We start from the raw sequence: 22628 nt of genomic DNA, 5'->3' as shown, positions 1-22628 counted from the left end.
TGTGTAGGGGTTTTTCAGTGCTTTCTTTAATGTGGGGTTTGGGTTGTTTGGTTTTTCTTCCTGTTAACAGAGATCACACTATTTTACCCTGCTATTCCTTTTCACATGTCTGCTTTGCTGGTGAAACTAAATTCTTTCAAATGAAGAAATAATTAATATTCTTGAGTTCTTAACTTACAAAATGATAATTCTGTCATTTGTAATGGTGATGAATGTCACAGAAATATATCAAAATAGATTAATAAATTATATAGTGGTATTGAAATACTTAATATGGAATGGATCCTAATCTGATATAAAATGCTCACTGAGTGTCTTAATATTCCAGGTAATACACCCCAAATCCATGAAATATTTTATTGATGCATCCATACAAAAAGACGGGATTTTTTTTCCTTGGATTAAATGCAAAACTGTAATAAGTTTTATCTTTGAAATTTTATATTTTTATAGCTAATTATTTTCCTAATGTATCTACTAGTTTTTATAAAGCTCTCATAGAAAATGTGTTTTTCAGACACTTTCAGTGTCTCACCTTTTCATGTCTGTTAGCTGCACATCTCCTCCTTTCTGTCTTCTACCACCACCACTGTTCTTGTTCAAAGGCCTTTTTATGTATGACATTTGAGAGGCTTGCAAAAGAGTCTTTGAAGAAAGAGGGCACTCAGGAAAATATCTGCTATTGCTGTATTATATCACATGTATATTCCTTCTAAGAGGACATTCTTTCTATCCTTAACTGTAATTACCCAATACTTTTTATTGTAATGTTTGTATTCTCACACAGCAAAGTAGAAACATTCATAGATTTTCTTTCAAATGTGGATCAGCATTTTTTCTGCTGCCTGGACTGTGTCTAGTGAGCACAGAAGAAATTCTACTGATAATGTTTTCAATAATCTGTGCAATTATAGAAAGCACAGATACACTGGTGCTGTAGAATTTAGAAGAAATGATCTGTTGGTTTCAGTACACACATATTTCTTTCTAACTACTTTCTTTTGCTGGAATGGACATATAAACATTTGAAAAGAAAAAAAAAACCTAAATTTGGTCATTAGTTTTTAGACCTACAAAAAATTGGTGAAGAGAACTTCAAAATGTTTTTAATCATGTAATACACTTTGTCCAAAGGAGCTATTTCATTTTTTAAAATATTTTTTAAAATGACTCTCTATCTCTTGTAGATGCAGAAAGAGGACAAACATGTTTTATAGGTTGAATTGTTTTGTTTATATCTCACCATTTGGGAAGATATATTCTCTGAAACACTTTTATTTTATCCCATATGTTTTGTATACATAATACATGATGCATAGCACTTCTGGGAGATAACCTGAATAATTCACCTACAGTAATATGATCATGTTGCACTTCAGGTTATAAATGTTTTATATCCCTAATATAATGTCGTATAACATATAAAAGCCCCTAACATTTTAAATCAGTGCAGATGAATGTTTAATAAATGTCTTATATATGTGAATCATTATTCTGTTTATATTTAGTTTACCTAAATTCCATTTTATACTTACCTTTAAAATAACAGAAGTAAATTAAAAACTGTATGAGAGAATAGTACAAACTATTTAGCTAATTTTTCTTTAATTCTGGAATAAATGGTTTAGTATTCTTTAAGATGGAGTGGTTGGCAGCTTCACAGGTGAGGAAATAAGTGTAATAGCAGTGCTTCTCCAAACCCAGAAAAAATATACACAACTGACTTGCTAGTGGATTAAAAAACCCAAGTGAGAAGGGAGGCATTATTACTGTTTGGAAATTATGTTCAATTTCCAGAATTCTTAAGTATGCTTTGGAACTTTTATGGCCAAAATTTAGATTGGATTGTATGTGTGAGGAAACAGGGACATCCATTACTATTTAACGAAAATGGAATGTGTGAGGGAACAGGAATATCCATTGTTATTTCAGCAAAAGTCCTGTTTAATAACAGGAATAAGTAATTTTTTCACATATGCTGATGTTTAAAAGGGAAATGCTGTCTATTAATTCAGAATATGTCTTTTTTATAAAGTAAATGATAGAATTTTTCAGTGAGACCATTTGTCATGGGGATTATCTGATGAATTAGGTATGTCTGGAATGTTTATTTAACAGCTCATTTACAAATTTAAAATAATGCAGGTGAACCATACAGTAAGTGAATGAATCATGTCCTCTCCTCACACCTCCAGTTTTATTTTTGGCAAATAAGTGATGGCTCATGTGGCTGTGCATTCATAACATGTCTTAATTGCTATGAATTTCCTTTATTCTTCTGATATGCTTTTAATTTTTTTTTTTAGTCCCACTGCTTACTTCTATGTAACCTGTTTTTGCAGGTTCCTTGTATTTTGTCATCATTTTTTGGCTGACAGAGATATTTAAAAAAGGGTAAAAATTAAAAAGTCGAATTAAAAAGTAGGAATTAGTAAACAACAAATTGGACTTTCATAGGCATTGTTGCAAAATCTTCATTGATTGACATTACTTGAGACCAGGATATTATATAGTGAATCCACAAGGAGGACCTCACATTTAATATTGGAAAAGATTCAATATTTAATCTTATTCAAACTCTGACTGTTGTGTGTCCTTGACTCTGGAGTCAGCACAAAGACAACTGAAGGAATACAATCTCAGTTGATATTGACCAGGAATTGAACTAGAATAGTGAAATAAATCAAAGGGGTAGCTAATTGCTTTTTGACATTCTAAAAAAACCCCTATAGATTTCTACCACAGTGTAATATATCATTATGCTTTAATTACATTTAGTCTAAGGAAGTGTTTGTGTCCCATGGCGGTAGATATCAATATTAGAAATTTGAAGAAAGATTCAATATGTCAAAAAATAATTTAATAATCTGAGAATTATCTGGCAATGAAAAGATACTCAGTGTTTCAGCCATGCAGTTCTGTGGGGGCTCTACAAGGCCACTTGTACAACTGAGTATTTTACACTCACTGTGTATTTAAAGTGAGTGACAGAAGGAAAACTGGTAGTCTGGTGCATTTTGATAAAGCTTCATAATGTTTGTGTACTGTCAACAACACAGAATAATGACAAACTAGATGCTAGCCCATAATTTTTATTTCAGTAGAGTTTGAATTTCTAGAATTTACAAGAAGCCATATCAGTTACAGGATGGCATTGCCCAGATTTTCCTCAGTGTATTTAGGGTGTTTAATCCAGTTTGTGAATGCCTCATAAATTCATGAGGAGAAGGTAATCTTTACCTTAATGAAGATGATTTTTCCCTTAAAATATTTTCATTTTTTTTCTAAATTCTAGATCCATCTGCTCCACCAGCTCCATCTAATATCAGGATTGCCAATATCAGTGCAAACAATGATGGGAGTGTAAATGCAATGATTACTTGGGATCTTCCAGAAGAGCCTGATATCCCAGTGCACCACTACAAAGTCTTCTGGAGCTGGACGTACAGCAAATATGTAATTCCAGCAAAAAAAAAGAGAAGGAAGATCACTGATGGGGTAAGAAACAAATCAGTAACTGTGACAGAAATATGGTTTATGTTTATGCAAAATAGAGTGTAAGTATAAAATGTGTGATAAGTTCCAGTGATTTCAGCCACTGGTAAAATAGTGGTCCTAATTTTTAGTATCATGAAGCCCATAGAATATTTTGATCTCTCAATTCTTTTCTTACATTGAACTCAGGGAGAGAAGTAAACTTCTGCCTTAGAATACAGGTAAATACGATAAGATTTTTCAGGAAAGATGAATGAAATTTAAATGCTGTTAGTTCTCTAAATTTAGGCTTATTCAGTTAGTGCTTCTTAAAATGTTTATTTTGTTTGAAAGCCTGTCATTGTCTGTCACATTGTTCTTTCACTATGCAAGTAAAACTTGTGACACAGTCATAGAGTAATCGTTAAACAGTCAGGGTAGGTCTGAGGGAAAACCACACAAAACTCTTTAAATAAACTCCTGTGCCAAAGATCTGGCAATATTTCCTTAGCAGCTAGTTCCTATGAGTTTATTGAGTAATATGTTAAATATTGCTTTACTGAAAAACTTCTTGTTATGATATCCTTAAGGATATTGCATATTATTTTAGAGCAATTAATAGAAATAGATAGGAATAACAGAAATCACTTAGATATGACTTGGTTCTCAGTGCTTTTGATAGTGAGACTTTGGCCCCATGTCAATGTTAACACTGTGTTTTGGCTCTGTCTGCCCATTGCCCTGTGATGAATGACAGTCAGAGGGACACAATTCCCCCTCTGTCCCTCAGTCACCAAACCATGACAGAAATAAAGGCAGTGAAGGCTGTGTGATGAAATCATGCAAGTCAATTTGCACAGAAAGGAAAGTTAGTTCTTTATTGTTGTTTAAAAAAATAATTGTGGCAGGATAGGAGTAGGATTGGACTGTGCTCCACAGAAAAGTTTGTGTTCCTCAAGAAACCTTACATTGGGTAAAGACCTTCAGGAAAGAGGCTTCAGCCTAAAGATAACAGGGAGCTTTCTCTCTACAAGCTAGTCAGTACATCAGAAACCCCAGAGAATTTTAAAACTGAGCTGGGTCTTTAATACCTTTTGTCTTGGTTTGGAAAGACAGGAGTCTGCTAAGGAAGGCAGGAGCCTACCCTGAAATGGAGAATGTAAACCCTCCCCACCCCTCTGAATTGCTATAAATTTTAAATTAAGGGGCTCTCACGTAAAAAAAAATATGGCAGCAGGAAATAACAGTTCTTTAATAAATAAAAGGGTAAAATAATGCACTACACTAGAACAACACTGACACCCTCTTGGTCAGCGTGTTGGTAGCAGTCCAATTGGAAATGTGGCTGCAGTCCTCCTGAAGTGTCAGGTGTGGTTCTGTTGGATCAGGGATCCTGTAGAGAAGGATGTATTCTTCCTCCAAAGATCCCATGGAAGAAGAGACAGCTGCTGTTCCTCTGGGGAATCCCATGGAGAAATCTGTGTCTCGAAATTCTCTGGATTATATCTGGGTAGCAATGCTTGGCTCCTCCCTCTGGGCGGAGCATCTCACAATGGGATGCTGTAGTTCTTATCAGTCGTGAAGTGACATTCAATAGCTGTTATCAGCAGGTGTCCCCTCCCCAGGGAGGTGTGAATGTGGTCACTCAAAGAGAGAGATAAAGCAAACTGCCCACTTGACAAAAGATAATCTGCCCTACAGATGGTAATTGAAAACATCTTGCATTGCAATCTTCCTACATAGAAATAATACTAAACCAGGTCCATTAGAACATTAGGGTAATTGAGACAAAGTTCTGACCTTGAATATAGGGAAATACAAGGTGCCTTATAGAAAAGGCAGATTCTTACAATATCTCTCATATTGCTCTTGACTTGTACTTTTTCTTCTGCAGCATGTCATGAAACTGCACAGCACTGCCAGTGAGATTCAGGACATTCCAGATGATGTTGCTAATCAGTGGTCATTTGAATATTGTAGCAACTCTTAGGCTAAAGAATGGCAAATGCACGAACATTTTAAAAACAAAAAAAGGAAAGGTGGAAAATTCTTAATTGTTAAAGACCACTGAAGATTATTTTTGTCCAGTTTTTACCTTTAGATGTAGCCCAACCCAAATAATTTCTTACTGATTTCCATATGAATTCACTCGAGGTAGACATTGAGTTAGTTTGACTACAATATTGACACTGTTAATCAAAAGTTATAATCAATATGTCAGCACTAAACAAGTAAAGATACTACTAAATACTTTCTGGCAATCTCCTTTTATCATCCTAAATGTTAAATATAGGGTGGTTACCTTGGTACATGGTTATCTTTTTTACTTTATATGGACTTTCAAACTTGAAAGGCACAAGAAATTCTAACAAAAACATGGAGTAATGTCTTCAACCTGGCATATGGACTAGAAGGATATTTTTATAATTAAATCTAGCAAAATAAAATATAAGACTGAGAAGGCCGGACTCTTCTTTACAATATCATGTGCCTTGCCTTAAAGAATGGGTTTTTGACTGGAGAGCGATAAACCTGATCTGTTGTTTCCCCATTTTGTACACTTTCATGACATTAGAAATTGTTTTTTTTCTGTTCTGTTTTCCATTCTACAGAAGAAGAAGTGTTCTTTCCAGTGAGGGTGTATTTTTAGGTGGTGCATGTTTTTTTAAATTTTTATTTTCAAGAGTTTAAACAAATAGAATGTATTAAAAAATATTAAATGTTGGACTTTAGCTATCTTCAGACTGACTGTCTCTAGCAAAAAGTTTTCAAACACAGAAATTGTGGAATTAAGTGCTTAAATCCCTTTTGCTAAAATGATTTTGGCATAAGAGAAAAACCTTGTTATATAGAAGAAAGCCTCATTGGTTTTGCCTAAACAATAGGTATGGAATTGCCAAGAAATTGCCAAAATTATGCAAACATCAAGTAGGTTAGTATTTTTTAAATGACACAGAAGAACAGAGTCCAATTAAAGAAATCTTTTGCAGAAAGGAAATTTTGCTCTGAAATTTATATATGAGTTTTCTAACTTCAAAAAGGTTTTGTGCCTAAGATAACAAGTCTGCCTTTAATAAAGGCATGTGTTTCAGCAATATTATAATTGCTTTGTATATTTATTCTATTATAGGCCCAAAATTTTGTGGTCCTGGAGGGGCTCCAACCCAACAGCAACTACAATGTGGAGCTGCAGGCAGTGACACGTTGGGGTCAGATACGCCTAAAAAGTGCAAAGGTTTCTCTCCATTTTAGCACGACTCAGGACATCAGGAATAATAGTGAGTAATCAAACACCTGAATGCTGTCTCTCTCCTTTATCTGGAATTTGAATGTTTTATACAATATCTTAAATTTAAAAAAAATAATTTTCTTTAAGTAGGCTGTTCCATAGCACAGTGATCATCTCCTGGTCAAGTTGAGTACCCTTTTCTTGTTAAATTTCTTGCTTAAAAATTGGTGACAATTTTTGCCTAATTCTTTGACTCAGACTCTACTAACCTAAAATAAAGAGTTGCAAAGAAAATGGAAGCCTTTGCATAACTGTAGTGTTAATATTTGTTAGATTCAATACAGGTATAGATACTGTGTTTCTAAATGGTGGAATAAAATCATTTTTATATGTCTTAACTGGACAGTATTAACCGGCAATGTTTTCCAAAATCCTGGCCATTTTTAGTAGCCCTTTGAGTCAGATTCTTGGAACACAAAAGCTTGTGTCTGCTATGAATTGATATATAAAACACTGACTCTTCTTTTAGGGAATCTAAAACATTCCATGTCTGTCAACCATGCATTCTCAAAATATTGCACACATAGGACCCACATTCAAATTAAAATCTCAAGGTGTTCAGATGATAGATTATAGTGTAAAGGTCTTTAGAACCTCACATGCTAAGTAATGTAATTGCAAACTGTATCTGTATCTGAATCTGGCAGAACACCATGAATCTTAACCTTGTTTAAATGCTATTTATACAGTTACAGTACAATACTGAGTTACTGCCCCAATTGCTGATTAACTAATACAGCAGAGTTCTGAAAATAAGATGTTAAAGAATATGATTTTAATTATTCTGTCCTGACTCCATTTCATTTTGTATTCATTTACATTCTTTCTTTAAAGTACACTCATAGTTTAAACTTGTAGCCATTTTCATAAGAGATCTGTAATTACTTTCAACCTCACTGATCAACTGCTGTTGTTGCCATATTCTGTTTGGGTATACATAAAATATTGTAATGTGATTGTTAGCTATCACAGACCTTCTTGTCTGTGGTTGGTATTAATAGATCAAGAAGAAAAAATAAGCTGAAGCATCCTTCTTTTTCCTTTTTAAACTAATCTTTACTACTCTTTTGGGCCATCTTGAGAGACAGCAGAAGGTCAAGTTTTCATCTCTTCCATGCACGTAGTCTTTGCTTCAAATCCATACCAAAATATCAGCTTGAGTCTCCACTGTCTTTATATTAGGCCAGTTTGAGTTAAATCCTCAGTGAAGCCCAATGTAAGTAAAAGAGTTCTGCCTTTTCCTTATTGGCCCTCCTAGATTGTACCCGTGCTTTTTTTCATCCCCTAGAAAAGGAGCTTAGTTTGCAGGACTGTGCATGGTATCAAAATCTTCTTGCAGTTATCACATTAAATTCTCCTTCTTTTTCTGTATGTACACAGGAGAGGTAATAGAGGAAAAAATAACTGTGGGAACTGGGTGTTAAATTGCATACAGTGAGCCATTGAGCTCTGGTAGAGGAGTATCATTGGTGTTTGAGAGATTTCAGATTTTGCTGGTTTTTTCCTAAGAATTGTTTGTGGGGTTTGCTGCTTTTTTTTCTTCTCTTTCTCCCCCCCTGCAAATTTCACTAGATAAACAAGCAAAAATTTTTTTCCACATTGTCCCCCTACCCAATTTCCTGCTTATTTTAATAAAGTTTCTGTGAAGTTCTGGCTCCTGGTGCTAACTTTAAGGTTTTTAGTTTTCAGTGCAGTCATCTTGACTGTCATGTCACCACAACATCACAGCTTTAAGTAAGAACTCAGCTCACAGCTGAGTTTATGTCAAATCAAAGAATCCTGATGGTGAGGTTTTATCTGTCTGAGGTTGGTCTGTGTCCTGCTAAGTGGGAGAAAATTCTAGATGCCATTGGATACAACTAGCCAGAGAGAAAATGGGCAAGCTTTGTGAGTTCTTTGTCTCATTATATTATCAGTATAGCTTTATAAGTGTTTCCATCTTGGCAGCAGAGAAAATTAATCAACTGACCTTTGTCATGCTTTATTGGTACTCCTGATATTAGGTCAGACCACCATAATCTTTAAACATGATAGTAAATAAAGACTTTCCATACAACAAAAGCCTTCTAAACTGAAGGTGAGTAATTGAGATACAAGCATGTAGTTTTTTGTACCATTTCATATTTTCTGTGAGAAATCCTTTCACTGGTAGGTCTGTATTAGCTCTCTGTGGCCTCACTAATGTTCTGACTTTCTTGGTCTATATCACCTCTGGGTTTATGTTTGGAGAAAATCTTTGATTCAGTTTTCCTTCTTCAAACCATTTTTCAGAATCTGATGCAGGTCACATCTGAGTTATTACTTATAAATTCCCCACCAAATGGAGTTAATTTATGCTATACCTCACATGTGACTCCACTGCTTCATCATTATCTGTCCACTGCAGTGGAACCTCTTTCCTTTCCTTGTCACAACTAGATTTAAATTCCTTCCACAATTTTGCTTGGATACCCTGCCCTCTCCATGATTTTGCTTCAGAAAATGGACCATCAGTAGTTTTTCTAAAAATCTGCTACCTACTTATGTCTAATTAGTACAGATTTTTTAATGCCTTCTGCTTTATTTTGCTTTACTGGGGTGACTTTTTTGTACTAAAAAGTTCATTAATTGTTGTATTGTATTTTAAACTAGAGTAAAACTACATTGGGAACAATATCTTTTTGATCTTGTTTACTTCAAGAATTTTGACTGTTCAAATTTTTAATATCCATTTATTTAATGAGCAGTATTTTCTCTTTAACTGCAAATCAGTGCTTGTACCAAGTAAAACACATATTTGTTTGAGTATTTCAGTAATAAATTTATAGAAAAAATTTAAGCATCCCTTCTCTTAAAGCCATGAGGTAAAGGAGTCAAGATTCTTTGAACCTAAACCACTGATACCACTCACTTTAATTGATAGGGCACTCTATCAATGACAGATGTATTTAGGCCTTATTGGACATTTTTTTAAATGGCTAGATTATATTTTACATAGAAAAGCAAGTAAAAACCTCTCCTGGAGGAGATGCAAATTCATCTTCTATATCTCACTCAGGTGAGTTAGGTACATAGCCAATCTTGCTTGATGTAATTTTGAGAATACTCAGAAGCAGATGGAGACATATGAAAAAGAAACAAAAAAAATTGCCTGAAGTATTATCTAGGACATGACATCTTTGGCTTGTCTTTATTTTGGGACTTCCATGGACTTTGGGAAATAATTCCAGAAGCAACATGCCAATTTTGCTGAAGTCCCACTGTCAGGTACTCGGCTCTGTGTGGAATTAAGCTCTGGTTTTTGGGTATCTGGTCCTATTGTCAGAATAGAGATAGCCAATACCCCTCTGAAGTAATTTAGTCCTACAATTTCTGTGAGCTTTGACCTCAGCCCTCTGGCATTACATTTCCCCACACTCAGAAAGGCATTGCCTCACTGTATTTGTGTGCTTCACTTCTGGGAAATGTAGCAAGATTCTTGCTTGATCTTTATATAGAAATATTCTAAACTGGTGTCCTGGTTTTTGTGGAAGTGGAGCAGACAGAGATAGCAAAGGAGAGATTTAATAAAATTAAAATAATTTAAATTGAGGAATACCTAATAGATTTTAGTTTGTACTTCTCTCTATAACTTTTTCATTTTCATTTGGGTAGTAGTAACTTTATGGTTACCTTAAGAAAGAATTAAGTTTGGTAGTTTAATATAAAACAAAATAACAAAATGAAAAACTGTATCAGATTCAGCAAAGGGCCAAGACAGTGAAACTTGGCCATAAAGCAACTCAGTTTTAATTGAAGCTGCATACAAGGCAAAATGTTCAAGTTTATATATTACTCCTGGCAATTATTGAAACCTAAATCTTTCCCTCTTTCTCTCAGGTATGTAGTTAATAATTTGCCACTTCCTTATTATTGGACACTTTAGTTTTAACTTAGGTGTAATATTGAATTAAATACATTGGTTATAATCTGATCCTCCTAATTAGATCAGATACATTTGCAAGTGTGCAATGAAAAGTGCAGTTTGAATGAACATTTCTTTCTTTTCAACTGAAAATATCTATAAGTACTGTCAACCCTGCTAAATGATGATAAATTTTTACCAAAGAAAATGCTTGATGAAGGACATCTAATTGCAATTGCTTGTTGGAAGCAAGGCACACAGCACCAAGGGAATTGCTGAAAGAAAATTCTGCTCTTGCAATGTTTTCCTAAGCCTTCACCATTCACTGCTGGGAACAGGAAAGTGGGCAAGACAGATCTTTAATCTGACCACAGTGTTCATATATAGCATACCAGAGGACTATATTTACTTTGATGTAGTAACCACATGTGGCACTCTGTGGGTTACATTCAATGCTGTCCTTGGATTTTGTGCATGTTCAAACACTGCATGAATATAAAGACTGTGAAGTATTAGAGGGAACTACTAGTAGATACTGTGCCTGTTTAAAAAATCTTTGTATTAACATTTCTTGTTCTTTGAGATATAAATACAGTCCATTTCCTTATTACTCTTCAGAAAATTTACAGACATTTCCCTATGAAAACGTATTTATTTTTTTGGTTACTTTCTAAATTTGACTGAATTTCAAATGAGTGATTTTTCAGCCATTAATTCTTTATATTTATTTCATTTAGGTAAGAAATTGAAATAAGATCATTTGGAATAAAGATACTATTATTTTCTGAATTACACCAAATTTAGCACAGCCATTATACAGCCCTGTAGTTAACTAAATAGTTTCCTTGTTGTTCTGTGTATTGCAGAGGAACGGACACCAGCTGGGAAACCACAGAAAGGACTGGTAGATCCTTACCCAGCCTTTCAAAGAAGGAAAACCACTCGTTTTCTTAAAATTGGAACTCCCTTCTATCAGGACAATCAACTTCAGGTCAAAGTTTACTGGAAGAAGACAGGTTTGTCAAATTTTGCTTTACTATTTTCTCTAAGGAGGACTCTTCCCATCCATCTCAGAGTCGTGGAACCATTAACACAATATTGTAAGTAATTCATAGTAGAATCCTACACCCATCCTTTCATCCCTTCATCTTCACATTGGAGAGAAACATTGCCTCTCCTCTTTGTGTTATGTCTGTGTGTATGTCTTACAGGAGGAAATGACATGAGTTAGCTATCCAAAAATTATAGTCAGTCATGCTGGGACACTGAATCTTCATAGAGCTGAGACAATTTTTATTTTGGTAGGAATTACCTCTGTAAAGTTTTAAATTGCAGAATTTGACATTACCCACAAAAGTTCTGAGGAACATATGAATGTTTAGCTTTATGCCAAACTTTATCAGTCGCCTTGATTTAGAACAGAATGGATAGTTGGTCACAGCCAGAAAACATTTTGAAGTTAGTTTTCTTCTAGGCTGCATCCTTCTGGTTTTCAGAAAAGTCTTAACAACAAATTTATTGTTTATTTCTCCAGTCAAAAGGAAAATGACATAAATTTATAGTGTCTATTCATATTCAGAAATAAAAAAGGGATTTTCCTTTCTTGTTGTCTAAGAGCATATAGGCTGCTCCAGTTTAGCCATAAAGGCTCATATGCTGTTATTTCAAAATGTGCTCACACTGTTCATTTTTTAGCTTGGCTCAATCTACATGTGTAGCAATACCACTAAATTAAATCCATTCAATTCTTGTGCTTGAACTCAAGGGCTACAAAGTGGATAGTCACGTTTTCATCTTGAATTTTTCAAAGAATTTCAGAATTATTTAAGTGCTTTTGGGTTTAGATGTGTGTGGCATCACCCTGAAAGAGGACAGGCTGTATTAATATTCAGTTATGCTATGTAACATAGGAATATGTCACACTGGATATTGTGGATTGTGAGAGGTGTCCTTTGCTTCTTATCCTTTGCCTGCCTTTTTAAATGGTTACCTTCCAGGCCCTGCTATGCCAATTACTTTCAAATCCATCCTTATTCCTCCCTAAAACCTGCAAGCTTTGTTTCAGCTGAGTATGTGCACATTTTGCATATTTGTCCCTGTCTTGGCTATGCTAGGTCTTTTTTCTTCCTTTCCCCCTTATATTTCATTTTTGGGTTGTTTCATGGAAAGCTGGAACAATTTAAAGTTTAAATAAAAGTTGAGTCAATTTTAATCGGGAATGTTCAGTTTACAAAAAAAATCTGGTTTTCGTTACCCAAAGTGAGACTTATATATTCTGAGCTTTGTCAGGACTGATCACCTTGAACTTTAGCCTCTGCAAGTGAGATGTCAACTCATTGTCCAAGCTTCTTTTATTGCTAGAAAAGAAAAGCAGGTGACTTCTGTAGCAATCCATCCCCCACAGCAGCAGAATTGCTCTCTGGAGATGCCTCTCTTCTTTACTGAGGACAGAGGGGAGCCTAGACAGCTCATTTGTAGAAACCTTAGAGATGCCTAATGTCTCCCTGTGAGCTGAGGTTCTATTCTTGGCAGTCTGTGTTGAAAAAAGTGAGGGGCAGGATTCAAAGATGAGGAGACAACGATGTCTCCCACAGGCGTCAGACAGGGTTGTGCAACTCACAGTCTGCAGATTCAGCCCAGTGGAACAATCAATCCTGCTGCAGCTGTTTTCCTGCCAGAAGAAAGAGCATGTGTCCTGTGACCAGAATGCCAACACCCCTACTGACATTCACCTTGTGAATAGTTTGCCAAAGTTAGTTATACTTAACGGAGGGAAAATCCTGAGCAGAACAGCAATATTCTTGTTCCAACACAGATATCTTGAACTAGATGGCCACTATTTATAATGGTATTATAGTTATTGAACTTAGAGGCATTGCACCATAGAAACCATCTAAATCTGGAGCAGAATCTCACTGTCTGCAACATACCTGGAGGTAATATTTGTATTAAAGGCTATAAATGTCTATAAAAAGAAATAATGCAGTCAGCATCCTTATAGTGACTCAAAGTTTGGAAATAAGAGGATTTCAAAGTGGTGTAATTTCTAGAATTGGAGAATGTCACAGACAGCTATGTCACAGACCTGTCAAAAATGACATGGATTTTCATGCTGTCACCTTGTGCCAGGGGTGTACTAACTGAGTTGCTGAGTTATTGAGTGTACAGTGACTCATCCTGTGTGGAGCTGTGTGCATCCAGTGACATAAGGGGACACCCAGAAACCCATTTTGGCCCTGAGTGGGGGCAAATTCTGTGAGGTGCACTGGGGTGTTTAGGTACATGCCCCAGCCCTGCAGTGGGAGATGCCTTCCTTTTTCCTGCAGAACAAGCAGTGATAGCAAAGGTGTATGAAGAGAGGCAGAATATGGCAGTTCATCACTCTTACCTTCTTTTTTTTTAAAAAAAAAAAGAAAATGTCAGTATTCGGGGTGACAGAACATGCAGTAACTGTGCAGGAACATTGCCTTGTGTGGAACTGAAATATAGGAGCCAGCAGCTTTTATAAGCTCTTGCAAGGGTTTGGAGATTATGTAGTGCATGGATGAGGTACTGTAAATTTGTTAGCAACAATTTACTGCAGAGCAGGTCTGTGTGACTGTGCAAGGAACACAGCAGGAAAATCACATTGTCTTCATGAAAAACAGCAGTTACTGAGACAGCTGTGCTGGGAACTGAACCCACACATCTTTCACCTTTATGAACTGCACTAGATTGTGTTTAGGGACTTGTAGGAGGTAGTAGAGTGCAGCAACTATAATAGGAGATACTGAAAGAGACCTTACCTGAGCCTGCTCAGTGGCATGGCATCTGTTTTTATTGCAGGTAGGCAATTAGAGTTCTAATAGTTCCTGACCAAAAAATTGACATATTTGTATGCTACATAGTGGGTGAACACAGAAGTCTCTGTTGTTTGCACTAATGTTCTCATTTTTGTGCAGTTTGCTATTAAAAATCAACATTTTTTTTTGGTGGAGAAACACAGCCATTCTATAGTCCTAAATTAGAATGTGTAACTTTAAAACAGAAAAATTACGAGGCCAGCATGAAACCATGTGAAATAAGTAGGTTGATAAGCGTAAGAGTTACCATGATAAAAAAATAATTAAAGAAATAAATGTCTCAAGATTAAACATGTTGGACATTTGTAAATTGATCAAATTTCAATTGGTTGTAGTAGTCTTTGCTTTGTCTCGTATAGTTTTCAAGTATTTTTGGATTTTCTGTGTTAGACTTCATAACATGAACAGGATGTGGTTGCAGAGATGATGAAATAAAAAAATGTTATTTAGATTTTGGATGGGGTTTTTGTTAATATGAAGATTTAAACCAGTATATTGTCACAGAACTGCAGAATGGCTGGGTTTTAAAAGGACCTTTGGAGATGATCTAGTCCAAGCTGTCTGCTAAAGCCCGTTCACTTGGAGTAGATTGCACAGGATCACATCCAGACAGGTTTCAAGTATCTGCAGAGAAAGAGAGTCCACAACCCTTTTGGGCATCCTGTTACACTTGTTTTGTCACCATCACTTAGATGAACATTTCTCTGTTTCAGTTTTTGCACATTGTCCCTTGCCCTGCCACTGGGCACAGCTGAAAAGACCGTGGCCCCATCTTCTTGATACCCATCCTTGAGACCTTTGTAAGCATTGATAAGATCCCCCCTCAGTCTCTCTTCTCTAGGCTGAACGGGCCCAGCTACCTCAGCCTTTCTTCATGAGAGGCTCCAGTCCCTCAGTCATCTTTGCCCTCCGCTGGACCAGCCCTCGGAGCTCCATCTCCCTCCTGTGCTGAGGATCCCAGAGCTGGACACAGCACTCAGATGTGGCCTCAGCAGGGCTGAGCAGAGGGCAGGATCACCTCCCTGCTGGCAATGCTCTCCCTGATGCCCCCCAGGATCCCACTGGCCTCCCTGGCCCCCAGGACCCACTGCTGGCTCATGGACAGATGGCTGTCCACCAGCACCCCCAGCTCCTGCTCCACAGAGCTGCTTTCCAGCAGGTCACTCCAGTCTGTGCTGGCACAGAGGGCTGTTCCTCCCCAGGTGCAGGACCCTGCCTTTGCTGAAATCTACAGAACTTTGTTCAACCCTACAGTTGCCCTTGTTATGTTGAAATTGTTTCTTTTAGCTGTAATGAAAACTTTAATACCTGCTATAACAGCAGTCTTTCTCTCAGTAAAAACCATTACTACTTTTCCATATTAATAACTACTCAGTTTTTTATTGCATTCCTAATTCAGTGGTCATAATATTCTATGCAGACCAGAGATTTTCTAAATTTTTTAAAAATTTCCTCCTAAATTAAGATGGCTCTCTAGAAGAGTTTTTTACTGTGTCCCAACACTGTAGCCTCACAGGATACCACAGATTACAGAAACAGAAGGAAAAACCTGTGTGGATTGCTTATATCATTTAAAGAAAAACAAACATGCTCCTAAGGTTGTTTTAGATGATTTCTTTATTTTCATTGGTCCCATTTTAGCTGAGAAGCTATTTTGCTTTTGAATTTGAATCGTTTTGCTCAGTCTAAGGAGCTAAATATAGGTCAGTCATAGAAGAGTTGAAATGGGCAGGAGGGACTTCTGGAGGGCAGCTGGTGCAACCATCTGCTCAAAGTCAAACTAACTGTGAAGTTAAATCAAATTATTCAGTTCTGTCTGTAAGGCCCTGTAACAGATATTGTCACTGTTTTTTCAATCCATCCTCCATCAATACAAACCTGCAGAGGCCATCTAGGTGTATTGCAATGTGCCTTATGACTTACAGAAGGTATGGTGATGTCTCTTGACTATTCAAAGACAGTTCCTCCATGACTGAAGATGTTTTCCTCAGTGAACTTTGCAGATGAGCCTCTGGGAAGGCAGTGAAAGGACCACAGTGATGCCATCAGGGCCAAAGCTCTCGGTTTTATATCATCCTTCTAAACAGAATTCATCAGACCTCTGTCCTGTGCAACAACTGCATCAGAGGGGGTGTTGCAAACTATTATTGAACTAAACTGTTGCTGAGTTTGTTATACAGCAAAGGAGTGACTGCATATCAGTACTCAGAAACTGAACACAGTGTTAGAATAAAAGTCTGAGTAAGGGGATGGATTTACATATACATGCATCATAATGAGCCACAATTTGGTAAGGAGGAAAGACTTATCTGGGCCTGTTCTTCAAGTGTCATTTCTTAAGTCCCATTAACTTTAGTAAGCATAAGGCATGAATGGAATGTAGAATCTGGACTTTACATTAAAATAAATCTCTTTCTGAAATAGTCTTTCAGTTTGTGTGCTTTGGTATGGTGACAATCATCACTTCAGGATGTATGCTAGCAAAAATACCTCCACACTTCAGGCAGTACAAGGTACTTAGCAAGTGCACATGATGTTGCTAGACAGAGCCATCCAAAAGCATGTTGTATATGAATATAATAGCTTCTTTCTGAAGGAAAAAATGTCTTTTCCTTGCTGCCTTTCACTTAGGTCTGGTATTAGAGAAACAGTACATTCCTTAAGCAGCATGAATCCCCCTTTTGTAAATGAAAAGTAGAATGTGTTCCATGGCCAGATATTTTGGCTGTCTTGATGTGTGAAATTAGAAATCATCAAATAGTGAAATAAAATTAAACAAATCACTTTTAACTCCTTGTTGCTGAGGTCACAGAGTACCATCTGTTACCAAAAATGGATGCACTCTGAAACCCCTATTTAAAGTGATTGGATACTGGGGATGATTAAGAATATATACCTCAGTATATTGTGCAGTAATCAAGACTGAAAGTGTGAAAATAAAAAATTCTGAAGTTTTCTCTGTTTTTCTGTGGTTGGGCAACTAGAGAGCTGAGTATTGGACTTAGCTGAAAATCCACCAAGTTGCTGCAAATCTGTATATGAAAATAAAATTTTGCCCAGACAGACATAAGAAAAAAAATCCCACCTTTTATGAACTCTCTGCATCAATTTCCATCACTTGCTGCAATAATTATAATGCACTAAAATATCAGAATGTAATTTCTTTCCAAAGCGCTTGTCACAACAATATTTTCTAAAGTCATTACTCTGCCTTCACTACTATTTTCTCAGTGCCTGTTATTTGAGTGTAATACAACTCTCCTTGCTCAGGTAAAGCTTTAGCTTCCTTTTCTTTGAATTAAGTCTATGTGCATTTACTTCCCCCTGTTTAAATTAAACATTTTAAGTACCTCTAGATACTCAAAATCAATATATCTGCCTCTTGGTTTTGCTTAAAAAGACAAATATTTAAAATGCATTAAGACTTGGCTTCAGGCTTCTTTCTTTGTGTTTCTGTAAATGCTAAAGCAGAAGAAAAAAGAATACTTAAGGCAGGAAGAGGCAGAAAATCTACTATTGTCTGATAAATCAACCAAACAAGAATAATGAATTAAATTACTGAGAAGAATAAAATACAAGGCATGGCAAAGCAAATAGAGAGCTAACACAAATGCTTTTAAACCCAGATCTTAGGAAAACAAAATTAACTTTCACTTAGTTCAGGGACATAAATGAAGTGACTGTGTGTGCTGACTCTTTGTTTGTAATAAGGTATTTCATATGGCAGGTTTTGAAGTGAAAGCTTTCCCATTGATAACACATTCAAATGGTCCTTTCTCATGCAAGTAGGGCCATTGAGGGTAAAGAAATCCTTCAGTGGCAGTTGGAGTTTCCAGCTCCTACTGTAAAGAATTCTGCAGTACTTGCTGAACGCTAAAGCATTATTTGGTTTGGTACTAGCTGTTGCATTGGGCAGATTAGTGTTTGAGCAGCTGGCCATATTCTAATTATTGATATTGTAGCAGTAAAATACTTGTACTTCAAGATATCACTATGGTCCAGATGGTTCTTTCAACAAATTATAGTGAAGTATAAACTAATATATTGCCGTCAGACTTCCAGGAGAATACAGGGACTTTGTCTCAGCAGTGGCTGATTGTGTGGGTATGCATAATATGCATTAGTTCTTAGGGATTTAATTAGTAAACTGGCTCTAAGCACAGGACTCTTCAACTAGATCACCTCTTCAGAAATGCACTGGCAGATATTACAGAATTTGCTTTTCCTTATGTACTACTCTTGACTCATATGTCTCTATCTTATGGGCTTCCACAGCATCGAGCCTGGGGAGATAGGTAGTGCTGTAAGCTTTATTTATCATGGGAAATTATTCTGGAGTTAAAAGAACATCCTGTCAGAAGTGTCTGTGTGGTTCCTATGGTTCCTACCCCTCCCTAACTTTGTCTTTCTCCTTTACCTTGTCTTAATGTAGTTTCAGGAAAAAAATCTCTCTGCCTTTTTTAAAAGGATGTAAAGGGTAGCATCTGACTGTCTCCAGTTCTGCTTGTTTTGCTTTATGAAGTGCCTATAGGACCCTGGTTTCTGTCCAAATGTGAAATACTTACAATACTTAAAATGTTACTAGTGGGAGTCATGAAAAACATCAACCACAAATAATAAAATTTGGTAGAGCAGATGGTTTTCAAATTCTCAGATAGTCTGCAATTGATTAGTGAGGCCAGTTTAAAAGTTTTAAAATTACATTTACAATGATGGCAACCTCAGTGGCATCTCCCCTGAAAATGGGACAATATTGGAAAGTCTTTCCAAAGGCACAGTTTAGTGCATTTCTTCATGGTTTCACAGGCAGAACAGAAAACCATTACTTGTTGCCTTGCACTTGCTTCCAAACCTCCAGACCTTTCAGGGTAGGTGGTTAAAGCTCTTGGTATGAGAGATTTAGAGGCAAGTTTGTCCAACTGCTAGTCTCAGGAATGTAATTGGAATTGATTCAAAGTCTGCCAGGAAATCAAATAATCACAAGTCAAATCAGAGCTACCCACTGAGTTCCCAGAGCACAGACAGCACAGAACACAGATTTTACTTAACAGGCACCCGCTGGTGTTTGCTGAAGGCTGTACTGGACTGGTTTGTACATTTGTACACTTTATACATTTATTGGTTAATTTTTTAATTTATGTAGTTTGGGCTGTGCACAAGTCCTCAGTATGACCTGAATCATAATCCAGAACACCTTTAGTCATTGTGAAAGTGCTTTTAATTTACCTTAATTTATGCATTTAAAATAAGTCTTCTTTTAATTCTTAATTTAGTGACTGATAGACATTTAACCCTGATTTCTTTTGAACTTACATGAAAAGTTTAAATAGAAATGTAATTGCAAATTACCTGGTCCGTGAGTTCAATCCAAAGATAGACCATCATTAGCTGGAATGCACACCTGCAGTTGGATTGCAGATACACTTCCAATATTCCATTGCAAAGTCATTTATCAAGACAATCCACTTGGAGATGCCGAAGAAATTAACTGGCCAACTAATTAATAAACTCTTGCCTGATTTTTAATTCTTCAGGAAAAAATGCATTTTCAAAATGCATTTTCAGCATCTTTATGTACCTTCAATATGTCTGTGTCTGACTAGTACAATTTTCTCAACTTCTAATTACTTCCTGAGTATTAACACAACTTACAAAGCTAATTATTTTAACAACAAACACAGTACTTTTTATAAATATATATGCATACATATATAGTATCACTAAACTTGGCAATGGCAATGTCTGATGTGAAGCTCTCTTGATAATTGAGGGGTAAAATGGCAAGCTTTTTACAATCCAAATATGGAATCACAGAATATTCTGGGTAGGAAGGGACCCAGAAGGATCACTGAGTCCAGCTCTTGGGTGAATGGCCCTTATGGGGATCAGACCCACAACCTTGGCACTGTTAGCACCGTGCTCTGACCAGCTGAGCTCTTCCTCTCCTTTCCCCAAACTGTATCACTAGGTCAGATTAAGTCAAAGTTCTGTCTCACAGGCTTACACTCTCGTACCTGGAGCAATCCTACCATTCCTTCTGTGAGTAAAAGGTACTGAGGTTCAGCAGTTTACAGGATGCTTCTCATGAGCTATGGGCTAATAACTGCTCATGAGTACTCTCTTAGCCTGCCTAAGTTCTGGATGAAGCATTGATCTTTTGATCCAGGGCAGGTTAACCTGTCAGCAGGGAGTCATCATCCTTATGGTGAAAGTGGTTTAAACTAATGAGTGTCCTCTTGTAAACTGGGTCAATTTTCCTCCACGTGCATCTTTTTAATCTCTATTTTTAATTAGCTGGTTTATAAGGTGGCCATAAAACCAGTCTCATAAACACTACAAATAGGAGAAGGAAACGGGACTATTTGAAGGACTAGGTAGAGTTGCAGGAAAAGAAACCAGAAAAACAGTTTCTGAAACTGAAATTATAATCTAAATTTTAAGATGACCCATATATGCAGCTGATGACGATAATGAGATGTTAATGTCAGTTTCTTTTGCTCCTGTGACGATAAACTAGATGCAAAAATATCCATAGTAGTCTAGACCAAAGATCCCACCCGACAGGTGTTCTGTCCTTGGCAGTGGCCAAAAGCAAATCCAAAGGAGCATAAGAATAAGGCAAGAGTGTAACAGCATTTCTGCATATTACTGTCCCAGCTTCAGACAACTTCTAGGTGGTCAAAATTCCTGAGCCCAGTGTGATTTCACTGTATTTATTCACTTCTGATGAATTTATCTTCACAATAATATCCAGTGTCCTATGAGAGTCACCAAGTTTCAGGGTGTCTGAAACATCCTGAGTAATGAAGTTCCTGAGTTTTATGTGCTCATTCTATGTAGAACCACTTTTATTTTTTTGTCTTGGAGCCAACTCTTCCACATTTATATGAATCTTAATTCTTGCTCTGTTTACCTTGTCTGTATGCACATGATTTTATAGATATTTAACCTGGTTTTGCTGTATTCTGTTTCTCGTAGACACATGAATCTTAAACTGCAGATGTAGAAGCTGCAGAATAATGTAGTAAATTTTTTGAATACCAGTTCAGCAAAGCAACATCCTGGTATGATGTTCCATAATGCATATCAGGAAAGTCCAGTTTTGGAACTCCATGGATCACTGCATGCAAACCTACCCATGTATGGCTTTTGCGTGAGGTCTGAGAGAGAAGGGAGTAGCTGGTCCATCTCTGCCTCTCTTCCCACTGTGGAATTAGGGGCAAGATGAGTCTGTACTTTGGCTCAGGAATTGGGTGAGATTCCAAGATTACTTACCCCCAATATAGTAAACTTACACAGTCTGCTTGTCTAAATTATTTTTCAAAGTTAAACAGAAGTCTAAAGTTAATGGTAGAGTACCTGGTGGCATTTTCAGTGTATGTGTAACCTTGGTGAGCCTTGGATTTGTTTGTTTGGGTTTTTTTTCTTTTCCATTAAATTCAGGTCTGGGATGCTTAGCTAGCTTTGAAAATCTAGCTATGAGGGAATAATGTAGAAAGCCTCTATTCAGGCTACAAGCAGCTATTGTGAGACTTGGAGCTTACAAGAGGCAAATTTCCTTGTAATGGAAAACCAGAATGAGATACTGTTGAATTCACTTTGTATAGGATGTTGTGTGTGGGAAAATAAGTAAGGGTAGAGGTAATCCGGCTTAGAGATGATCCCAGGCTTAAATCCCTCAATATAAACATCTTCAAACCTTGAGGCTTCCTAGGTCCAGATAGGGACAAAAATACTGTGTCTCAGGCCTGTCTTTAAATTACACAGTAATTGTTAATATCATTTTTGGAAAGGCTTACTGTTCTATTATACAAAGAATGTGTTCTGTAGAAAGAAAGTTTGTTTTAAATGGCATAACGTGAGAAACAAAATCTTTGTAATTTAATCGAAACTGCTTATATTCCATGTAAGAGCAGGAAACAGTATAGTTTGTCTTCTTAAGAATTGTTTGTTGAGTGAAGTTTAAATGTCAGCTGAAGGTTTTTGTGTTATTTTTAAACATACTGCTTGAATAGGTGATTATTAAAAAGCTTTTTTTCTCAAGATGTGTCACGAGTACTGTGAATTTCATAACCAAAAAGAACTTTGGATTTTCTTTTTTTTACACCATCGGGTGAATCAATGCAGAGGAAGCAAAAGA

The 22628-nt window shown here is 36.5% G+C and overlaps 1 protein-coding gene across 1 annotated transcript in view; it reads left to right on the top strand.

Annotated features, from left to right (window-relative positions):
* ANOS1 (anosmin 1) overlaps positions 1 to 22628 on the top strand; it is a 133463-nt gene that overhangs the window by 91509 nt on the left and 19326 nt on the right. The window contains exons 7-9 of the mRNA XM_059465949.1: positions 3296 to 3498; positions 6605 to 6752; positions 11513 to 11662. Coding sequence (XP_059321932.1) covers positions 3296 to 3498; positions 6605 to 6752; positions 11513 to 11662 — 501 coding nt within the window. The remainder of the gene's footprint in view (positions 1 to 3295; positions 3499 to 6604; positions 6753 to 11512; positions 11663 to 22628) is intronic.

This window comes from Ammospiza nelsoni, chromosome 2, assembly GCF_027579445.1.
Source record: "Ammospiza nelsoni isolate bAmmNel1 chromosome 2, bAmmNel1.pri, whole genome shotgun sequence".
Taxonomy (NCBI): Eukaryota; Metazoa; Chordata; class Aves; order Passeriformes; family Passerellidae; genus Ammospiza; species Ammospiza nelsoni.
The sequence above is the reverse complement of the archived record's forward strand: the minus strand, read 5'-3'. Positions and strand labels throughout refer to the sequence as shown.